Source organism: Aspergillus lentulus, assembly GCF_001445615.1.
Source record: "Aspergillus lentulus DNA, contig: Alt16, strain: IFM 54703, whole genome shotgun sequence".
NCBI lineage: Eukaryota > Fungi > Ascomycota > Eurotiomycetes > Eurotiales > Aspergillaceae > Aspergillus > Aspergillus lentulus.
Window position 1 is genome coordinate 2,521,780 of NW_028322113.1, and position 16,970 is coordinate 2,538,749.

The 16,970-nt window shown below is 50.1% G+C and overlaps 5 protein-coding genes and 2 non-coding genes across 7 annotated transcripts; 3 read left to right on the forward strand and 4 right to left on the reverse strand.

Annotated features, from left to right (window-relative positions):
- Window positions 1-251: 251 nt before the first annotated feature.
- ALT_8297 (putative R3H domain protein) lies at window positions 252-2,756 on the reverse strand (the record flags this gene model as incomplete). Its single annotated transcript, XM_033560739.2, has 4 exons — window positions 252-1,662; window positions 1,727-1,867; window positions 1,929-2,629; window positions 2,700-2,756. 4 exons carry the CDS (start codon window positions 2,754-2,756, stop codon window positions 252-254), a joined length of 2,310 nt encoding a protein of 769 aa, XP_033416630.1.
- A 2,215-nt stretch (window positions 2,757-4,971) lies between these two features.
- Window positions 4,972-5,580, reverse strand: ALT_8298 (CCDC12/cwf18 family protein; the record flags this gene model as incomplete). The annotated part of the gene is made up of 1 exon (XM_033560737.2): window positions 4,972-5,580. The coding sequence occupies one exon, from the start codon at window positions 5,578-5,580 to the stop codon at window positions 4,972-4,974; it is 609 nt and encodes a 202-aa protein (XP_033416628.2).
- A 414-nt stretch (window positions 5,581-5,994) lies between these two features.
- Window positions 5,995-10,390, forward strand: ALT_8299 (pentatricopeptide repeat protein; the record flags this gene model as incomplete). Its single annotated transcript, XM_033560734.2, has 3 exons — window positions 5,995-8,456; window positions 9,443-9,852; window positions 9,939-10,390. 3 exons carry the CDS (start codon window positions 5,995-5,997, stop codon window positions 10,388-10,390), a joined length of 3,324 nt encoding a protein of 1,107 aa, XP_033416625.2.
- Window positions 10,391-10,925: 535 nt separating this feature from the next.
- ALT_t168 lies at window positions 10,926-11,064 on the reverse strand. Its single transcript has 2 exons — window positions 11,028-11,064; window positions 10,926-10,959 (listed from the first exon to the last, which is right to left on the reverse strand). It is a non-coding gene; the product is annotated as a tRNA-Ser (tRNA).
- A 551-nt stretch (window positions 11,065-11,615) lies between these two features.
- ALT_t169 lies at window positions 11,616-11,755 on the forward strand. Its single transcript has 2 exons — window positions 11,616-11,652; window positions 11,722-11,755. It is a non-coding gene; the product is annotated as a tRNA-Ser (tRNA).
- A 1,196-nt stretch (window positions 11,756-12,951) lies between these two features.
- On the reverse strand, window positions 12,952-14,118 carry ALT_8300 (eukaryotic translation initiation factor 3 subunit F; the record flags this gene model as incomplete). The annotated part of the gene is made up of 3 exons (XM_033560733.2): window positions 12,952-13,171; window positions 13,238-13,950; window positions 14,014-14,118. 3 exons carry the CDS (start codon window positions 14,116-14,118, stop codon window positions 12,952-12,954), a joined length of 1,038 nt encoding a protein of 345 aa, XP_033416624.2.
- Window positions 14,119-14,430: 312 nt separating this feature from the next.
- On the forward strand, window positions 14,431-16,857 carry ALT_8301 (UTP25 family protein; the record flags this gene model as incomplete). The annotated part of the gene is made up of 5 exons (XM_033560732.2): window positions 14,431-14,543; window positions 14,609-14,982; window positions 15,036-15,235; window positions 15,305-15,882; window positions 15,939-16,857. The coding sequence occupies 5 exons, from the start codon at window positions 14,431-14,433 to the stop codon at window positions 16,855-16,857; spliced, it is 2,184 nt and encodes a 727-aa protein (XP_033416623.2).
- Between the last annotated feature and the right edge of the window lie 113 nt (window positions 16,858-16,970).

Consider the following 16,970-nt stretch of genomic DNA (forward strand, 5'->3'; position numbering starts at 1 on the left):
TGAAATGGGCGATACCATCAATAGCCGAAAATATGGCAAGCCAGCCCTTCTCAGCCAGTCCGTCCACGAGACAGCAGGTGTATGAAGCCAACTATTTGCGTACTCATAGCGAGACTCCCTTCTCCTCTCCTTTTTATGTTGTTGGTCTGAACGAGCAAACATTCTCTCAGCCTATTCCACACTACTATCTGCCAGAGACACACAGGTTGCACGATGCACCAGCATGCAACCAGATCGTCGGGCGGCAGAGTTTAGTTCACCTTGGGAAGACTTGTCCCTCCCGAAACGACAAGAGGTCCGTTCTTGGAGTTGGTCAGTATGTTGGAATTGTAGGAGTGCGATGGGGCAGGAGTGATATGATGCTTCAACTCGAAGTCAGAGGGGATCTCGGACGGTGGTGGTTTTCGAGGCAAATGAGAAGGCGTTCCCCATTTTGCGATGGAATTTCTGCTACCGGGAGGGCCACCCCGCGTCACGCCTTGCGCCATCGCACTTCCCTCTTGAGCCTTGTTATTCGGGTCTTGATATCCATTCCACTGAGTCTGAATACCGGGCTGCATGGGAGGATACGAGTTCATATTGTGTTGGCCGGTCTTGCTCGGGTGACGAGCCAAAGAAGTCCCACCGGGTACAAATGAGCGTGTCTGAGGATTGAATGGGGATCTTGCAAAACTGCCTGGCAGAGGGTGCGCGTTTGGATGAGCTTGCATGGCTGTGTTTAGTGATTGTTGCCCTGGATATTGAGCATAGGGATAAGAAGTCGGATTAGGCGGCTGCGAGGGATAATTCGGCCAATGAGCGGTGGGATGGGTGCGATGTGTAGGCTGATAGCCCGCAGCATACGGGGACGACGACCAAGTCGACGGCGTCTGCGCATATTGTGCCATGGTGTAGTTGTTCAGCGCAGGCGATGACTTCGCCGACGATTGCTGGGTGACCATCACCGGTGATTGATTCATAGTTGTGTATCCTGAATAAGGAGATTGCTGGGGTACAGCGCCGCTCTGCCATGAACCTGATGTCATCTGAGGAGAGACGGGTATCGAGTATTGAGGTAAGGGATTCAGATTGACGTGGTTGGGGTACATGGCACTGTTTGGAGCACCCTGAGCATAACCCGGAGGAGACATTCCGGGCCCTACCATATATGGGGCTTGGTTAGAAAATGAAGAATCATTCAGTGCCATATTATAGGGAACCGTCCCATTGTTATACTGCATTCCCGGGTAGTAGGCGTTGAATTGAGAGCGGGCCTCAAAGCTGTCGTCATGTGGAGTCTTCTGTCGGTGTGTTTTCTTGCGTCCACTTGTTGAGCTCGAGCGTGACATACTCGTCCCCTGGTCACTGATATCCGAGGATTTCGTCTCAGGAAAATCGCGGAAAATCCGCTCTCTTGCTTCCTGGTACTTAGCTTCTCGCTCTTCTCGCGTTAAGGCCATCCTATCTTTGGCAGGGGTGGCCCCAGCTGAAGAACCACGTTCGCCGTCGTTGCCACTGTCGCCTACCTCCGATGCGGTCTTTGAAGGCACCGAAGAGCTTGCTGCAGTGCTTCCTTCGGTGGAAAACCGATCCCCGTCATTCCGGCGCATGATTTTCATGGCTGGGACTGCTGGTGGTGGGGTGCTATGAGTGGCAGCATGTAAAACGGAGAGCGGAGTCGGTCTAAACAGTCAGAACGAAGTCTCAAATTGGTAAAAGAAAATCAATGAGACGCAGGATTACATACAATCGGCAAAAGGGTGTCCTATGGAGACGGACAGACGTAACGTTGTTATCCACGAAATGGGTCAAATGATAATAATCACCCAACTTGTGCGCGAGTAGTCTTCCGAAGGCATTCGAAGGTGGGAGCTCCAGAGATTGCTCCCTACATTAGAACGTCAGATGCGGAAACGAACAGCGCAACGATCAACTAGGAGTCCACTTACTTCGAATTTTGAATGAAATTGCGGACTTTCTCCTCCAGCTGAAGAATCAGTAGGCGGTCCTTTGGAGATTTCATCGCCTCAAGCAGCTTTTCGTCCGGCTCGAGAGGGAAACCATTCAAACTGTGTTCAACTGAGAAGCCTTCTGCACTACTAGGCAGGGCAAAATTATTGGCGACGGAGTCCGGGTGAATTATCCCATCCGGTCGCTGGCCACCATCAGCAAGCACAACTGGCCGGGGCTTTTGGCTACTAAAGTCTCGCGGATGATCCCTGTATATGCGGACACCAGATTCGGATCCCGTAAGTGAGTTCGCTGCTCCCGATGCAGGCCCCGAAAGAGACTCTTCCTCATCAACAGCCTGTACGCTGGCGCTATCGTCGGGTCGCAAAGAATCTTTTTCATCCATTGCGAAGGTGGTAACTGAGGCCATGCTCTTCGAATCGAAACTCGTCTGTTTCGTTGAGGACGTTGAGAGATGCGTACGATCATCGTCAAAGGACGCCTCCCTTTTGAGAGCTCCATGTTCATCGACTTCTGAAGTAAAGCTGGGGCTCTGTCTGTCACTACTGTCTGTTATATGGACGTCTTGTACAGCTCGCGCTAGACTGTCTGGACATGAAAGCCTTTCCGCGTTCTGTGAATCATTTCGTTCGCCTGACCCGAGCTCTTCTGGTTTCGATGGCGGAGCCATTGCGGCTATCTATTATAATCATTAGAGAAACAGAGGCCCTCGGACACGCCGTGACGCCTTCACCTGGATCAGGACATACCTTGGCGAAAGAGAGGCGATGCTCAGCCTCTGTAGAATTTTCCGAGGCCATGACCATGCTAAAATCCTCAAACTAGCCAGAAACCCCTTCTTTCGAGAGGTCTTTCTTCGACGTGCGCTTCAAACAAGTACAGTTGTACTGATTCGGAAAAGACTCCGGGGAACAGGCTGCGGACTGCTTCAATATGCTGCGAGTTCTGCTTGATTTTCAACAGGACGAAACCGAATTTCGAATTGAGAAGATGCCACTCAAAAATCCCACTTCACACAAGCCCAAAAAGAATGACGACATATCTCTGAAAAGGGGAGTTCGCCATATGGAAAGCTGTTCAACGTCAGATATATTGCGTGCATAATGAGCTGTGCCCTGTAAATCATCGAGTTTCTAAAAGAAGGGAAAGCGAGGCAAAGAGCAACGGACAGGATATTGACTGTTCTTACACGATGGTCAAAACGTCTGGTTCATGATTTTCTGGTATAATATTTCGGCAAAGGGAGACACAACTTCTCCCACCACGGGTATCTAAAAAACCCAGTCCAACCCAGATCGGAGCGGGTCAAAGAGAGGTCGATTACCCTGCTAATAAAGATGGAGGGTCATAAAGAGCCCCAGATAGTCGATGGAGTACTGGAAGGTGAATAGGTTGAATTCTTTTCGTCTTTTTGGGCTGAGAAGGAACGAGGCAGGCGATGATCAGGTTGGGGTTCGCTTCTTGTCTCCTCTATCAGTGGTGCGCTTAACCGCGCGCGTATGTAAGTCGCTCTGGCCCACTTGTCTGGCAGGTCCGCTTGAATAGCCGCGGAGAATCGCGATTGCGGTGTTCGAAAAATTGGGCTTCGTCAATTAAGTGATGAGAGACTGAATACTTTTTAAAGCACTTTTTGCGGCATCTTTAAGATTGCATCTTTCACATTCGTACAATTATTATTTTTTCGATTTTTTTTCGGGTGGGCATATCATTTGATCCAGATGAATCGATACCGGAACGCACCAGGCATCAGAGGCCCTACTAAGGCGACTGCCAGTACTCTGTGTCAGAAATGCTTGAAACGAGATAAGTACATAGATCTCGTGGCTATTATACCTTTGACTGACTCCTTTATACGACACTACAGTTATGAATGCACGGTATCTGCACAGGAACGGCCATATACAACTCGACCTTCTCGCACACAACAACTGCAAAACCCCAATTTGCGACCGAAGCTGACGACTGATGTTCCAAACGAACTGTTAGGGTCGTAAGTTGGCGCATGAGTTATTGGGTGTGGAAAACTTAGCTGACGCCAGTGGTAGGAGAGGTGTCGCCGATGAGATATTAGCAAGACGAGGAGAGGAACGAGGTCGGAAGAGGGAGCTAGGGGATTCAGATCCATTTGATGACAGTCATCATGCACCGAAGCGGAGTAGATCAGAGTCAGCTCACTCAGTGTCGTCCGTCTCAACGATATCGACCAGTCGTTCGCATTCAGTCTCGCCGCCACGGCATGAAGTTTATACTGAAAGTAGGGGGCGAGACCGAGCACAATCAATGTCGTCGCCTCAACCACAGTCAAGAAAGAGACGATACAACGACTCATTATCCGACCATACTGACTCTTCTTACTCCTCCGGTGGGCGACAGCGCTCTCGATCGAGGGAATGGGAGACAGACAGAAACACAAGACGAAGACGTCGGGAATCTAGCCCTGAAGAGCGTGGTCGACCTAGAAACATCTCTGAAGACGGCAGCCGGAGGGGTAGGACACGAAGCCTAAGTATGGATCAGAGCCGAATTGCCAAAGAAAGGCGGTCGGCGACTCCAGATACAGTGAAGGGACGGCACCATCCAACAAGAGAGTCGAGGGGAAACATGAGCCCGTCTAGGCACCTGGACCGCCAGCGCAATCATGCCTTCAGCGGACCTATGTCCGGTTCAGCGCGAAAGGAAAGAAGCCTCAGTCCTTACAGTAAGCGCCTAGCGCTCACTCAGGCCATGAACATGGAACGCTGAGTCGGAACAATTAAGTCGAGTAAAGCAGAGTTTGGAGATTTTCCTCTCGGCCTTTCGACAGGATTGGAAATATTGTACTTTCTTGACCCCAGCCAGTAATGTACTATAGTAATACAGAAGAGCATAATTGCATTAACATCCATGCAATCAAAATGCAGATGACCGCTAACGCCTGTTTCTGACCGTCCCGAGTCCCAGCTCTGCAGCGCCAAAGTAATGTGTTGTATGGTAAAAAAGCATGTAAGTCCATAGATCAACCTGCGCCAATTCTCATGGGTATCATGAAACCTCGTCCATCTCTCGTCTTTCTTCTTCCTCTTCCTTCTCGCGGACGTGAATTCCTTCCACCAGCATGTCTCCTTCAATGCCCACCTCCTCTCCCTGCTCATCTTCGTTGCGGGTCGTTCCCTGCGCCTTCGCTGCTCGTTGCGCATTCTCCATGCGCTGTCGAACAAGTCTCGCAATTGCATTTTCTGTCCTCACATTAAGAATTTTCATTTTTTCATCAAGGTCACGCTTTAGGTCCCAATTAGGCTTCTTTGGCTGCAACTTGAATAGGTCGATCGGTTGGTCCTTCTCCTCATCCTTCTTCGCCTGCTCCGCCGTAGCCTTCGCTATCTCAGCAGCTTGGGCTTCAAGTGTCTTCGCCCCTTCTGTTGGCGCTTGATCAAAACCCAGCTTGGGCCCTCGAGTTTCTGCATCGAAATTGCGTCCGGAGAGGTATTTTCTTGTGGCATCGGGAGCGGCATCCTCAGGCTCATGGTCTCCAGCACGCGCCTCTGTGAGTGTCTCCGGTTCCGGTTGCTTCCTCTTTAGAGCTGCAAGCTTCGCAAGACGGGCTTTGCGCTCTGTTGCCGCCGCATCAAGAGAGGTGTGATTCAGCGACATTGTGTTAGAGGGAAAGAAGTAGAAGAAAAGCAATGGTAAGTAAAATTCCAGGGTCCGAGAAATACCGCTGGCTTCGATTAAAGAGGTAATAAGTTCGCTAATTTTGCCCCAATGCGACTTTGCGACAAAAGAAAAGGTCTCTGAGTTTTTGGTACAAGAAGAGAGGTACCCGATCGCTTTCTGCGGTGTTGATAACATCCATATGATTTATCGGCAGTGGTGCGCCACAATGAATTTTCACTAGCCACATCCGGGTCGGATCAAAATTGGCGGGCATTTTCTGCGGATTGATCCATCCATGCAATGATCTATGAAACTGTCACTTGCCGATTCGTCGCCGTCCTCATCGCTTCTAGGATTCGCTAGTATCCTGTTCGGAATAATTTATCAATGTACGCGATCAAGAAGTACTGAATGTCATTTTGTCCGCAGCGTCTCCTTCGTTCCCGCTTCAGCGCTGGACTGCCTTCCTGGGATCCGCACCACAGATGGTATCAACCAGGGACGGGCATTCAAGGCGCGAGAGCGTTATATTCCAGTAATGATGCGTCGAATACGAGAGCTCAGCTCCCTCCCGCCGTTGATACCGCTATTATCCGTACAACGACCCCCTATACTATTCCGGAAGATCCTTGTCGGAAAAATGTAGTTCGGAGATTATCCTCTACAACGTCCGCCGTCGATAAGAGTTCCAGCGCCGGTTCACCCTCCGGGATTGATTTAATTGAGTCGCAATCGTCCACAGTGCTTGAGGGCTCTTCTCCTGGTGCTGAACAGGAGCTAGTTGCTCCTGATCAAGGTGGAGGATATGCGGGCCGACGACCGAGATTTCCAAGCTCCAAACGCCTGCTTTCGATCCCAGGACGGAGTAGTATCTTCACCTCAGGTCCGGCGCCAGCAATAATCTACAAAACCAAGGTCATGGTTAGGGGTCAGCCCAGGGATAGACAGAGAGTTCTCCGTCCTAAAACTGTGGCTCTGGAGAAGCGCATCAGATCTCAGACCTTCTTTCACGAAGGGGCGAATATACGCACATGGAGGATTGCACAAAGCGATCTGTACAGGTCAAAATTCTACGAAAGAGAGATCCGAAATGAGTTCTTGAGAGACTTGAAGCTGAACCCCGTCGAGCTGGACCTCCTGGAGAAACTCAAAACGGATAGTCAGGGCAGTTTCCATGAGGCTTGGGAGGCGTTAGGCAAGAGGGACAAAGCCCTTCATTGGCACAGTCTTTCCTTATGGTTGTTGAAGGAGTCTCCAGAGCTTGCCCTAGAATTCTTGTCAGTGACCACTCATGGCAAGGAGAGGCCTGTCTTTGTGATGGTCGCAGATGCCTTCCTTTTCTTGGACTCCTTTTACTATGACAGGCTCAAGGACTGGAGAAAGGGGCCGCACACATATCAATCTGTCTTCAATGCTGCCTTGGGCCCCCGCAATTGGCCAATTCTCTTTTTGCCGCAGAAAATCGTTCGACTTTATGTGAAGCGCGCTGATCGTGACGCAATCTACTATGCTTATAAACTTGTGTGTGAGCGAAAGATTCATACTAAAGCGGAGACCCATCTTTGTTTCATGTGGCGATTTATCGAGTTCAAGGACGTCAATAAGGCACTTGACGTTCTTGATAACGTGCGGCGAATGAAACAGGTTGAGTTTGGGATGGATTCTCAGAGCGTGATGCGCCACTGCTGCAAGCTTCTCACGCTTGATTCGGTTCAAGAAGGGCCGGAAGGGCGAAATTTCTACATTCTTCCCAAATTACTCAAAATGGGTGTTCGGCCAGATCGGGATATGATGAACGTCGTTTTGTCCAATGCTTTCAAAACAGGTGACGAGCAGTTGGGGCTCGATATGCTGGAGTATATGAAAAATAATGGCCTTGAACCAGACTCTTACACCCATTTGATCCTCCTCAATGATGCTGTTGCGCGAGGGAATCGAGACCGCGTCAGTTCATTGATCCGGGAGATCGAATCTAACGAGGAGCTACTGAAGAATCCTTGGATCTCGAGTAAGATCTTTCATGCTCATTTCGTTTTCACTGCGAAGCATATAAATCCAGATGACGATCCGGATGCGGTGTTCTACTCCATGCTGGAGATGTATAACAAGCTACATGATATTACTCCTTTGAAGGAGCTTTCTATCTTACCACCTGAATACACGCCTCCACCAGGAGGTGACAATACGCCACCGACCACGATCGCTTTATTCCTCATGATTGCAACATATCTACGCTGTCGAAGGCGTGTCTCTATTGCTCAGCGCCTTTATACGAACTTTCGCTCCCTGGTGCTGCAGGGACACCCCACAATTGCTCCTCTAGCAGCAACCGATCACGTCTATAACGAGTTCCTTGTGGCGTTTCGGGACAATCCTCGGGGGTTGCGGCCAGCCATGCGAGTAGTTGAAGACATGCTGCAGACATCTGCCCTAACAAGCAATACCCGGGCGATGCACGAACGAGCAAGTGGTCATGCCTTGCCTTCTGTTCGAACCTGGACAATCTTGATGAGTTGCTTTATCTTCAACAAACAACCGCACGCAGCAGAGAGAGTGAAGGAGATGATGGCTGAACATAATGTTGAATTTAATAAGGTCACCTGGAACATTATCATCAGTGGTTACGCCTGCAAACAAAGAGTTTTTGACCTTGCCCAGACAATCAAAGCTATGGAGGACGCGGGATACGTCATTGACTCCTATAACATGAAGGCTCTCCGTTACCTTCGAGACCCTGAACGACTGTGGGTGGCTCTGGAAGAGTTGGACAAGCTATCACAGCCTTCTCTCACCACGTTTGCCGACTCTAAACTCGCACCTTCAAAGAGCGACAAAAAGACAAGGGACGAGCTTTTGGACCAAGGGCTTAAACGGTTGAGGGAGAAACTAAAGCCCAAATTATGAAAGATACCCCTACATCTTTTGACGTCTTTCTTCTCATTGTTTATGGTTATTGCATCAGAAGCGCGGGTTCTGGAAGATTGGATGACTTCCAAGGGCAGGGAGTCACAGCTAAAGCATGGGTGTTTCTATCGGTATATAGAGCGTTTCTACAAATTCCTTGTAAATTATCAGCCGGATGTATGTACATTAGAAATAATCATGACAAACTCCCTACGCATGGTATTCCATATCCCGGTAGAAGTGGAGAAATGAATGAACGCCGACAAGTCAGGGAAGCCACGGAATTTGATATCATGAGCCATAGAGCTGAGGTATATCTTTCAGCCACCAAAGAAAATTGAGACCTGAAGTTGATACCATGCGTTAGCTCCAATATGCATTGGATAGGATGACGCAGAATCGGGCTGTACTCACCGCCATCAGTACGCAGCAAATGCTAACGTACGGGCTTAGACGTTCTCCAATCCGAGCGCACTTCCAGAATATCCCGAAGAACCTGAATGGTGCGAAAGTCAGTCATATCCGAGTAACCTGTGGTAGGGACAAGTGAAACGACGGATTGCTGAGAACCTACCCACGCTGGTTGCGGTCCATGATTCCTGGCATGATGGAGTGCGCATAAGTGCTTGTGCAAATAATAAGCAGGAACACAAGGAGAAGTGACTGAAAGTTGAATAAGGCAGACTGCGACATCAGTTAGCGTTACCCTAGCCTGGTGCGCCATGGTGAGGCCCTCAAGTAGAGAGCATTCACTCCATTTTAAACTCACCATCGTGACTGTAGCAGAGGGTCACCACCCTTCTTCCTTACACACAACTCTGGCAAAAGTCCTAGTTACTCGATTGATAAATCAATCAGTTCGTGCTTTTGAGGACGGTTATCCCAGTCTTGTGTCTGGTGTTCTCTCACACAAGAGGGCAGATCACAGTGATAACAGCTCTGACCGCCTTGGTAGTCCTGCCGGCATGAATCCTGCTCACCGCTCTAAACACCGCCATGTCCGCAGCGACAACACTGCCGGTAATTCTGCGGCTCCTCATACTTCGTCGTCTCTTACAGCAGAAAGATCCTCGCGACCGCAACAAGGCACTCCAAAGCCATCAGTCCCAGCACGATTCGGCAGTTCTGGCCATGTGCCGAGCGAACTCGCTCCTCCTTGGCCTTTTAACCCCCAGGAGACTGCCCTGATACGCTCCGGATATATTCCAGCCTTCAAACCAAAAGTCCTAGCTGCACAGGAAGATCCTGCGTCGGAAACAGATTCCAAGAAAAACAAAAGGCAGAATCGAAACAATCCATCCAGCATGGCGGAGCCTAGAGCACGTGCTGCAAGGCACAAGGGTCAGATGAATTTTGCATCGGAGCGTACGTGATTACTTTACCGCTTTTCAATACCGAAATGATGTCGCGTGTGCAAAGGGCTTCTGCAGCTAATATACGGGGCTATCTAGTGCGTCTTCTTCTTCTGGCATATGGAGATCCCAGCCCTCATCCATCCTTCCCATCTGAGCCCCTCCCCGAGACCGTTCGTGTTCTTGATGAAATCGTCACCGACTTTGTCCTTGAGATGTGCCACAATGCAGCCCAGTATGCTAGCTACTCCCGTCGCCAGAAGATCAAGGTCGACGACTTTCGTTTTGCGTTGAGGCGCGACCCGAATAAACTCGGTCGTGTCCAGGAACTCTTGCGGATGGAGCGCGAGCTGAAAGAGGCTCGTAAGGCATTTGATCAGAATGACGATCAGGTCGGAAATCTCAAGGATGCGGGCAAGAAGGGACTTGAGGAGCTGGGTGACGGTGCGGATGGAGCGGGAGGAAAGAAGGGCAAGGGCAAGGGAAAGCGACCTTCCAGGAGGGATTCGGATGCTACAGAGGATACTATTCTGAAGAAGAGGAAGCTCTGAGCAGTCAGGCTGATTTGCGACGACCTTGTCCAGCTGAATATCTTGGCCGTCGATGGTACTTTCACGTTGCTTGCGATGATGGAAAGCCGGCTGTGTCTCTCCAGGAAAGGCGTATTTCTTCTCCCAAATCACACGACATATGTGAGAATCATTGTCTCGAATGATCATTGGAAGCAGCTGGGAGTTTCCAATGTACATGCTCTTGCTCTGAGCGGGTACCAGTGATGAGACTTCGTGTATCAGTAGTCGCACCAGGGAGCTCCCGTACTGTGTATCACCTCTTTTCTTGGCTTCTTTCTTATCATTATGACGGCTTAGAAGCAGCTCTGATACTGTCGCCGGCCGTATGTCGCTCGGGATGTATGTAATGATCATCAAGAAAGGGCTTCTCAGACTCTTGTGCCTATGTCTCAGTAGCGCCTGCGCGTCACCGCTTATGGTGGCGAGCCTCAACGCAAGTATGCCACTTCAATATCAGGAAAGAAGTCATGGCAGTGCCTGGAAAATAATATTGAGTAAAGAAAAAAGATAGAGACGACACCTCTGGGATTCGAACCCTGTTGTAGATTGTTAGATACTGAGGGGTGTATATGCAACTATCATAGCAGAACATACCAGGCGGGCGAACCCACAGGCTTAGCAGGCCTGCGCCTTAACCACTCGGCCAAAGTGTCCGAAGATGGAAATACTATCGTGTATAGTCGTATATGGAGGTCTCGGCTTGACAGACCCCAATTCTTAACTTAGAAACTTCCACAACTACCTCATGTACGGAGTACTCCTTGCTCTACTGGGCGTGGCAAATCCTAGGTACTAGTCACTTTTGGACTGCTGGCCGGAGCAGCCAGGAAACTTGTGTAATGTACCCAAGGAAATGTGTGAATAGCTATTTGACTGATCTCATTAACACTGTCGTACCATGATTAAGCGTCCCCAGAAACTCCAATAGCACTGCAAGTATGGCCGCTACCCCACAGGTTACACACCGAGGAAAGAGGAAGAAAAGGAAGTAAAGGCAGGGGAATCTGCACAAAAGCTGCGAGCCTCAGTTAGATTCTAAAAACGTTAGAGGGTTAACTACCTTACTCCATACTGGTGCAGGGCTTCCTAGCCCAAGCGAGTTCTTTGGGTAACAAGCCTGACATTAGTAATCTTCCATTTTGTGATCCTCGACATGGCGAGCTTGGCTTCAGTATTTTTATTTTGAGTGGCAAATTAACCATTAGACACTTTGGCCGAGTGGTTAAGGCGCAGGCCTGCTAAGCCTGTGGGTTCGCCCGCCTGGTATGTTCTACTATAATATTTGCATAATCAAACATCAAGTATCTAACAATCTACAACAGGGTTCGAATCCCAGAGGTGTCGTCTCATTCTTTTTTTTTCCCTTTTTGCCGTTGCTCCCAAAATGGACCCGCAGTGGGCCCCTTCGACCGATGTTTTCTACATTCAACGCCACTCAAGTCTTCGGATCTCGCGTGGCCAGTAAATTTCTTTTCTTTTCTTTTCTTCTTTCTTTCTTTTTTCCCCCTCCTGTCTATTTATTTCCTCCCGACTTTTCGTTCTCCTACCCTATCTAATTTTCTCAGATAATAGACTAGCCCTTGTTAGCTACAGTGGCTAAGCCTCCAATGATCCTCCCAACGTTATCCAGATTTGATGATTTGAGCAGCATTTCAAATAGTTATACGCATCGCAATCAGATCCATGCATTATATTCAGACTCTTCCCAACGCATTATTTCCTGCGCTTGTAGAGATGCCATTGTCTGCTCTGGGCTCTGGTTGTAGATTTCAAGAAACCCCCATTTCCTTACCCATTGACACTTTGGCCGAGTGGTTAAGGCGCAGGCCTGCTAAGCCTGTGGGTTCGCCCGCCTGGTTAGTAACATCGTCATTATAAAGTGTCAACTTTCTCTAACAATTCCCAATAGGGTTCGAATCCCAGAGGTGTCGTAATCTTTTTGCTTCTTTTTACATCTTTTTTGTACCATTGACGAGGTTCTCTTTCTGAAACGCTAAGTACCCCGTTGTAAAGTGCTAGGCGAAGCGGCGTAGCAATCCACGGTATCTAGCACATATATCCATTGAGTCATGACTAACACAGTCACTGAGGTAGTGATCGTCTCATAAACATTCGGTTTACATCGCAACTATGACCAAGGTCCTCCCTGCTCCAGAAAATAAGGGCCGTGGAACTCGATCCCCGCACATGGGTGTATATTCATCTCCCCGATTTCCTCCCCATTTATCCCTCTGAGCAAAGCCAGAATGACTCCTGTACGCCGTGCTTTTCTTCGTTGGACCTCTTGGTCGCCTCGTCGTATGTCTAAATCTCGCCTTGACCCGGCAACAGCATGCGTAACAAAGAGGAAGATGTAGACCCGGGCCACCAGAACTGAAGAATACTTCCAAAGCAAACCCAGGACGAGATACAAAACAGACACACATCAATAAGAAGACTGACGGGGGGGAAAGAGATAATGATAGGAAGAAATATCACAAGGATTGAACAGCTGTATGAAGAGAAAATGCAGGTATCTTCACAATATGTCCTTATTCCCCTCACGCGCGGGTTTCCTCAGTGGCTCGTTCTTGAGTACGCTGCTGTCCGCCACGGCCGCCCTTGCCGCCTCTCTGGCCACGCTGAGCGCCAGCCTCGGCACTGGCGCCCTCTCCGCCCAAGGTGAGCTGAGCAGTAGCTAGCCGGTTGGACAGTTCCATCTGTGTGCGAATGGTGTTGGCCAGGTAAGACACGACCAGAACGTCCTGGATGTGGTTGTTACTGTAACACAGTTAGTAAAACGTAAGAAACCAATAAAAAATAAAAGAGGCCGCAAAGAAAACATACAAGTCACGTTCAATGTCGGCGGGTTCAACCTTGGGAGCCAAGGCCAGGGCATTGAGGAGGAATTGGCCCAGTGCCGTCGAAGCGGGGGCTTCTTCATCAATGACGGACTCGACGTATCTGGAGACTCTGTCGATCATGCCAAGAACCTCCTCGATGGCACGCTCCAGAGCCTCGATATCGGTGAAGATGTTTGTAGCACGGCTTTCGGCGTCTTTGGCGGAAGCGATAGTCTCGAGACCACTTTTTTCGGCCTCGCCATAGCGAATCTCATAAGGGACAGGAATGAAAGCGGCGCTGTCTGCGGCCCTCTCAGCGGTCACACCGACGGGAGCGGAGATGTAGGCGCGGGTCTCAATATCCTTCCCAGGCTCAGTAGACACTGTCAGATGGACGGCAGGATGAGGCCATGTGCCGTCGCCCTGGCCGCTGTAGAAGTTCTGGATCAAGGCGGAGAAGGTGTTCAACTCGGACGACGTGGCGTACCAACCAACCAGCACTTCCTTCGGGTTGGCTTTGAGGTGCAGCGCAAGCATTTGCTTCTGGTATTCCATATCCACCTCGACTTGGTCGGTCGTCTCTGTGTGTCCAACAGCGAAGGTGCTACGAATTTCCACCTCGGTTCCATCCTCTGACCTGGTTCCAAGCAGGGTACCGATGACACGCTCCTGGTCGGCATTGCGACGGAGGGAATGGTCGAGAATTGAGAAAATTGCCTGTTACAAGGTGATGAGTAAATCCCATCATTCAACATCTCCCCAGCCGTATCTAGGACATACCTGAGGCTGAATGACAACATTCAGAGGGGCGGTGGTTGGTGCAGACCCCACTGCCACTGGGCCCAGAGGGCGAGCAAGGTGAAGGAAAGAATCGGTTTCAGCCATGTTGGAGATGTGAAAAATATGCCGAAGCCTGTTTCTCTCACAGTCTTGAATGCTTCCTCGCCGGTGGTGGGGATGGCTCTGTAATCTTTTTTCTTTCTAATTCTTCCGCCCGCTCAATCTCGGCGGAGTTCTTCGAGGCTCAAATTGTGTGTGCGCCCAAAGGGGAATTTCGCGCTAAGATAAGATAAGACCGAGCCCCCAACGCAAAGAAAAAAAAAATATGAGCTTGAACAAACAGCAGGACTTGATCAGGCTTGTCAAGAGCTGTAACTCAAGCGCAGACTGTCGGAGAACTTTTCACTAACCCGGAAAATGCCCCCTGTACGCAATAGAGGTGGTAGGTTCAGCAGAGGACGTGGCAAAGGGCCCAGGGGCCAGACCAACAGAAGGAATGGCTTCACCACCTCGCGAGTCGAAGACGTAGAGTAAGTATAAACCTTTCCTCTGTTGCACCTCTCGCTCTCTGAGTAACAGGGAATTCATCTAATAGACCGGAGGGTCATTCCGATAATGAATCGCATCTCAACCACGAGCCTGCTGGAGATGAAATGGACCACGAAACCCAGATGGACGATGTCTCGTCCGATAGCGACAATGAAGACCAGCAGACAGCTCGTCCGTACAACGAATTGATCCAATTGCTGCAAGTAAATGCGGAGCCTAAAGGCCCCGCTCGAAAGAAGAGAAAGGTTGAACACAACGGTGGAGAGAAGAGAGATGCCGTACCCGCCGCGAACGGAGAAGAGGACGATGCGGCCCTACTAGGAGACGATGATTTGCAAGAGCAGGAGCCGTCTGACGAAGAAGAGGAAGATCACCCAGAGGAAGCGGACGGCAAACATGAGAGCGACGACGAAGAAGATGGTATTGTCCGAACTGACTCGCCCCTGTTTATCTAAACTTCTAACGCTGTGCAGCAAACGACCCTTTTGAGAGTCATTTTTCGGCAGTAGATGAGAGCGAGATGGCATTGACGATTAAATCAGCAGAAGAAAAGAAATGGAAAAGCACGAAGAAGGAAATCGGTAGCGGGCTGAAGTTGGTACGCGCTATTCCCGACGTTGGCGAGGGCGATGTATCCTTGCTACCAGCAATGAAGCACTTTTCAAGCGTCAAGGTAAGCCACAGGCCCAGTCTAGAGACTTAATATCGACCTTCGAGATCATTTCTTCTGAATCACTTATAGCTCAAGAAGAAGCTTTATGGTCCTGCCACAGAGCGGATCCCAGCAATCAGCGGTGACGCTCAGCATCTCGCGCCTTACATCTTCGGCTACCAAGACGTTCTATACGGAGCCCGAGCGACGTCGAACTCGAGCGCGATGCGGGATATTCTAGCCGTTCATGCGGTCAACCACGTCCTGAAGACACGGGACCGGGTGGTGAAGAACAACTCTCGCATTGCCAAAGAACAGGACGCAGACCTAGACCTTCGAGACCAGGGCTTTACCAGACCGAAGGTGCTCTACCTTTTGCCGACGAGGCAGGCTTGCGTTCGAGCGGTCGAGTCCATAACACGCTTCTTCCAGCCGGAGCAGCAAGAGAACAAGAAGCGGTTCTTGGACACATTTTCTGCAGCCGACGACAAATCCTGGGAAAACAAACCTGAAGATTTCCGGGAGCTTTTCGGCGGCAACGACGATGACATGTTCCGGCTGGGTCTCAAATTCACTCGGAAGACCATGAAGTACTTTTCGCAATTCTACAATTCGGATATAATCTTGGCGAGTCCCCTGGGTCTACGCACAATCATGGATCAGGCTGAGTAAGTAGTTCTGAGTCTTGATTCTCCACGAGTTTACCTTGCTGACTGCCGTCCAGCGCAAAAAAGCGTGACCATGACTTCTTGTCATCAGTCGAACTGGTGATTGTTGACCACGCCGATGCTCTGCTCATGCAGAACTGGGACCACGTGTACTACATTCTCGATCATCTCAATCTACAGCCCAAAGAGGCTCACGGGTGCGATTTCAGTCGTGTGCGAACGTGGTACTTGGACAACCATGCCCGATTTGTCCGCCAGATGATTGTCTCTGCTTCATTTATCACACCCGAGATCAACTCCTTATTCTCCACACATATGCAGAACTTCGCAGGAAAGATCAAGGTGACGCCGGTGTACGCGGGGGCTATCTCTGAGGTGCCCCTCCCAGTATCCGTCAAGCAGACCTTTTCCCGGTTCGACAGTCTCACGCCGACCAAAGACCCGGACTCGCGGTTCAAGCATTTCACCACCACGGTGCTCTCATCCTTGGTGCGAAACATCACCTCCAACCGGGACAAGAGCAGTGCTGGAGGCACGTTGATCTTTATCCCGTCGTACTTGGATTTTGTGCGGGTGCGCAACTACTTTGCAACATCGTCGCAAACCACCAACGTCTCGTTCGGGGCGATCTCGGAATATAGCGAGGTCCGGGAGATGACACGGGCACGCACACACTTCATGAACGGGCGGCATTCGGTGCTGCTGTACACGGAGCGTTTGCATCATTTCCGTCGGTACCAGATCCGGGGCGTGAAGCGGATCGTCATGTACGGTGTGCCGGAGAACCCGCTGTTCTGGGGGGAGATTGTGGGGTTCTTGGGCTTGGATCCGGCGGGCGTCGTGGACGCGGCGGAGGGAGGCGTGCGGGCCTTGTTTTCCAAGTGGGATGCGCTGAAGCTGGAGCGCATCGTGGGAACGAAACGAGTGGGCAATATGTTACGGGAGAAGGGAGGAGATACCTTTACTTTTGTATAGGAGCATACTTTGGCGGGGTCATTCATCGTATATATCTTTGGTTTGAGCGAGATATTCAGACAGCACTTATACTTTGTGTGCCACCAAGCAACTACAAGGCCAATGATACTGTA